This window comes from Penaeus monodon, chromosome 11 (genome assembly GCF_015228065.2).
Source record: "Penaeus monodon isolate SGIC_2016 chromosome 11, NSTDA_Pmon_1, whole genome shotgun sequence".
In the NCBI taxonomy this organism is placed as follows: domain Eukaryota; kingdom Metazoa; phylum Arthropoda; class Malacostraca; order Decapoda; family Penaeidae; genus Penaeus; species Penaeus monodon.
The window spans coordinates 49,837,567-49,842,566 of NC_051396.1; the positions used below are offsets into that span (position 1 = coordinate 49,837,567).

The window sequence follows — 5,000 nt, forward strand, 5'->3', positions numbered from 1 at the left end:
TTCTCTTTTGTTTTGTCTTATATAGGTAACTTGTAATAGTGCTCTTTATTATATAAATAACATAAAATCGGAAATAATATAACTTGATAATACTATATATTAAAATATATACTATTTCGGTACTAAAATTAGGTATATTAATACCACAATGAACAAATTATACGAAATATACCGAGCGAGAATATCCGCTTCCTAACCCGTACTTAGCGAAGACCACCAACGTTCAAAGGACGTAAACAACAACCCGCATCCCTTTCAAGATAAGCAGAAAACACAGGAAAATACCAAAATAGAAGGAATTTTCATGGTTTAAGGTTATTTCTTCGAGTTCAGACGACCAAGATGGATAGTCACGAGGAAGATGGGGAGATAATTGACGAGGGAAGACATCACATTCACGCGTCTAACGATGATCACGAAGTCGAGGAAGATGAATTCAGGTAAAATTTTTAGGTTTTGTGTTTTATTTGTTTATTTATTTTTAAATAATGTATTTCGTCTATTGCTTATTCAATACGTGGCCTGTGTGTGTGTTTATTTTGTTGCTTAGGCGTATATAAGCCTTGTTCGAGACTTGCCCAGAACCCTGTGGTGCCCAGGCCATGGAAGAGCTGATTTTGGGGAAGTTTCTTTAATTTTCGCGCAGCCATCCTATAATGCAGTTATCGTTTTTAAATTTTTTATTCACAATGTAACTTTAACGAATCTGTTGTTTGTTTTCCTCTGCAAGTATTCAGGGTTAATATGACGCACAGAGATTGAGGGAAAGGGGCATTGCCATCTTAGAGAGCATAAGAAATAGAATAATAAGATAAGGTTCAGCTGCAGCGACCTCATATCTATTGCGAAGTGACGAAAATATCCGCTGCATGTCGCTGCTCATGAGTCGAAGTCCACAACACCCTCGTACAGCTAGAGTTCGTAATCTCATGTTTTCTTTATTTTGGAACAAAGTGCTAATACAGGGTGCTTCCCATCCTATCTAGGGAATGAATAGAGGGTAGGAAAGGTTTGGATTTTGGGTTTGGATGATTCCCTGGTTTTTGGACTTCGCCTGTGGAGGGTGTGTCGCTCTTGGGAACTAGTACCGGTTCAGGAAATAAGTAAAAGTAATGCTTATAGTTTTCATTGCAACGGCGCTCCAATTTTGTCCATTCTCTGAATTGTTAGACTAACTTAGTATCTTAATTACATTTTTTTCCAACACTTGGGACACTAGATAAGCTCAGATATTATACCATGATGGCCTCAAATGTCTAGTACTTTTGCATAGCCACCAATAATGCCTCAAAAATGGCCCATTATTGACACAATAATGTAAAGAAAACAGTTCTCCCTGGCACTTGTCATGGAATGAAGGCTTGCTGAGCAGTAAAAGATTCCAGTCATGAAAGCTAACATATGCACAACCATATTGTTAATAATTGTATAAATAACTGTTAAAGAATATTATGAAGTATATTCTTAGAAGAATGTGTGAAATACGTAAACATGGTAAAGCAGGCATTGATGTGGATGAAATAACTATTTTCACATGTGTGTAGTAATAAACAAACTAGTTATCTCAGTAAATCATCAGAGTTTATTGTGCTCAGAGATTTCTGTAACCTGTTGGCGTGGGGTTAAACAACAGTTCTGATAGTAGGAGATGGCATAGAGTGTATAAGGTGAAGTGTGGTGTAAGACAGGTTGAATTAGAATGAATATAGAGCAAAAATGCATAAAAGTGCTGCAGAAAATGCCTCAAATCTGCAAATGAAACTCTATGAATGTGCCTACCACCATTGAAAGGTTACGAGATGAAGTGCATACTTTTGAAAAAAATCTATAGGCATCCAATGAATTTTTTTGTGAAGAATTCACACACCACCCAGATGCTTTCAAAAATCCTGGTTGTCAAAATGTGTATGCGCCAGTTACCAGTTAAAAACCTCAAACAAGTATAATGATATTAACAGAATACTGTAAATACTTATGTAAATATTGAAAAGTAGATATTGATAAATACAGAATAATCATTTTTAATAATATATAGCAATACATGAACTAATTGGAATGTTGCAGTAATGACTTATGCATTCAGTGTAGTACTTTATCCTTGCAATGTAAACATGATGAGCAACAGGCATAAATTCAGTATTATCTGACAGTGTCCCCCCCCCCCCATTATCCAGGTTTTATGAGGCATACTCCCCTAACACTGGCAGAAAGGTATAGGCTAAGAAATGCGTAATCTAAGCCTACTATTTCATAAACAAACCTCGTACCCTCCCGAAACGTCAGGTCACAGACTAAAACTGCTATGAATACACATTAGATAGTGTAAGGAGTTCATTGATATCAAATTTGGTGGATTTTAAAATGTGGATGGGTTTTAGAAAATGACTGTCTGATTGCAGATGTGTTATAGGAAATATCATTATATATTCATTTTCAGTTTAAGTCTATGAGTTAGGAGCCTTTGCCTCTCCAACCAACAGGTTTTGGGGGCTTGTAGGAAATCAGGGTTTTGGGTAGGGAAGTGAAGACTCTGGTATTTATAAAATGCATTTGATTTGTGAGGTAGATATGTAAGCTATCTGATATACATATAATGTACTCACCTGTGTAGCATACTAGATAAACAGCTAAATAGTAATTTCCATTTTTTTCTGTGGAGAAAGGGTTCACAGTGCCAACCATGCTAGAAATTGAGCATGGCACTTAAAGAGTTAAACACTTAATTAAGCTAGATGTTAACCTGTGAGGTGTGAACTCAGGCTAAGGAGTGTATGAGTGCCAGCCAGAGCTAAGTTGATTTAGTGGAGCCTTCATCAGTTTAGAATTGGCCATATATGCATGTGCGAAAGATTTACATTTTTCTGTGATTCAAAAAAATTAAATGACCAAATATTGAAAATTATGCTGGCAAGAAATAAATCTAATCCCCTTGGCTGTTGCTATTAATTCATTTGCATATGTAGGTATGAGTGAGTATAAACAGTATTTGAGTGATTCAGTGGAATTTATGGTCAAAAACCAAGATGAGGGTAAGCGGAGTCCTTTTCAAGCTTTCTTTATTTATTTTCAGTATGTCATCCTATGATGGCGACCAAGGAGACAGCCTGGACATCAAGCCCCCTCAAGCGGTTGTCCAGCGGCGGGAGAAACGCGAGAAGCGCGAGAAAAGGGATCGTCACCGCCACAAGGGAGAGCGACACAAAGACCGCCACAGAAGCCGCGAACATCGGAGCCACGAGGAGCGCAGGCGAGAGCATCGACGACACAGGTATTATATGATTGTATAATACCTGTGTACAGAAGTAGATACTATGCCTTTTTAGGTTGCTTGAAATACAGTCTGTAGTCTTATAGATTACCTTTATGCACGGGCTGATTACCAATATCGTTCTGCATCCCTAGGGATCGTGGTGACGGAGGTGAAAGGAGGGAGAACCGCGATGGTCGAAAGCACAAGGACAGAAGTAGCAAGCATGAGAGGCAGGTGGTTGATCTCCGAACCAAGCTGGATAAGGGGAGGAAAATGGTTGACAGAGAAATGGTGAGGAATTTTATGATGATCTACTGAGATGTATGGAAGAGAAACAATACTTTGTAGTACTGAAGGTTGTCACAGATGAGTAACTTTGTCGCTTACTCCCTGATTTTTTCATCTTTTGTTTATTTATTTATTTATTTATTTATTTATTTATTTATTTATTTATTTATTTATTATTTTTCATCTGTTATGAGCAATATGTTACTGTGGACAATAGTCTGGTATCACAATTATGCTTGCAAATTAGTTTCCAAGATCTTTCAAAATTAATTTTGTATTGTGCTCCTGGTTTGCCCCCCCCCCCCCCCCCCCCCCCCCCCGACAAAAAAAATTGTACATTTGTTTAATGTATTTCTGTCCATATTTTGATAAACTTTAGACTAATTAGAAATTTTACTTTTTGTTACTACAGTTCTAAGAGTATTGGTATCTCTTCCATATGTATTATATATCATAAATTGTATAATATATATATTTTTATTCTGCCTATAAACTGGGATGATCATCAAGATAAGATTCCTATATATTTATTGATAAATAGTTTTTTTATTAGGGCTTTTTTACTTTGATTAAGAGCTTTAGCTAAGCACACACCTACCTGCCTTATCATATCAGTGATCACACCCTCAATAATGTTCATAGGAACGACGGAGAGACAGAGGACGAGACATCGAATACTACATTGATGAGAAGGACCAGTACGAACATCTCGATTACCACCGTGAACATTCCAGTCGAGGAGGAATGGGAAGCGGGGGAATGGGTGCCAGTGAGCATCCTGCCTACGTGCACCATCGGAGAGAAGATCGCATGATGGTCCAGCTCTCGCCAAGGGAAAGAGCAGAACGAGAACGGAGAATGGAAAGGTTCCTTGTGGCAGGTGTGTGTGTGTGTGTTTTTATTCCCTGTGATTGTGCATTGTAACTTAATTTGCTTTGTCTCGATGTGTATCTATTTTGGTGGATGTATAGGTAGATGTGTTATGAATAGCAAAACAGAAAGGTTGTAAAGACTGCTAGTTGTCTTGGCAAAACATTTTCTAGCAACAGATCACGTAAGAAAAGCATGTGCTAGCTATTATATAAGTTATGGCACTTTTGCTTGTCCATCCAACTTTGTTTTAAGGGGCAGCTTTGTTGAAACTATTTTGTTTTATGAGTTATTGCTTTTCAAAATACTGAAATTCATATTAGAGGATTCTTTTCTAATTCATAACGTGTATTTAGAAAAAAAAGGGTACAAAAAGAGTGATCAAGTGGTCAAGGTTTCAGTGTTCCTTTCTCCTGTAGCAGGTACATTTCCCCCCTAAGATTGAAAGCCTTAAATTACTAGGCATATTAACCCATTCGCCCTGGAATTTTTCGCTCGTCGCTCAGCGCCGCTCACGGTAATAGTTGCCAGCCGCGTGGGCCGCCGCAACGGGATTTTTTCTGGAGCGGCGCGGCGGCGCAAAGACCATCAT

General features: G+C 37.9%; 1 protein-coding gene across 4 annotated transcripts in view; it reads left to right on the forward strand.

Annotated features, from left to right (window-relative positions):
- Nucleotides 1-199: 199 nt before the first annotated feature.
- The window catches only part of LOC119579045 (cyclin-dependent kinase 11B-like), a gene marked incomplete at its 3' end in the record, with an annotated part of 23,722 nt that continues 18,921 nt past the window's right edge, over nucleotides 200-5,000 (forward strand). For 2 of the 4 annotated variants that reach the window (XM_037926766.1, XM_037926767.1), the window contains 4 exon segments: nucleotides 218-440; nucleotides 3,071-3,268; nucleotides 3,403-3,541; nucleotides 4,181-4,418. In XM_037926766.1, the coding sequence (XP_037782694.1) occupies nucleotides 343-440; nucleotides 3,071-3,268; nucleotides 3,403-3,541; nucleotides 4,181-4,418 (673 nt within the window). 4 annotated transcript variants of the gene reach the window in all.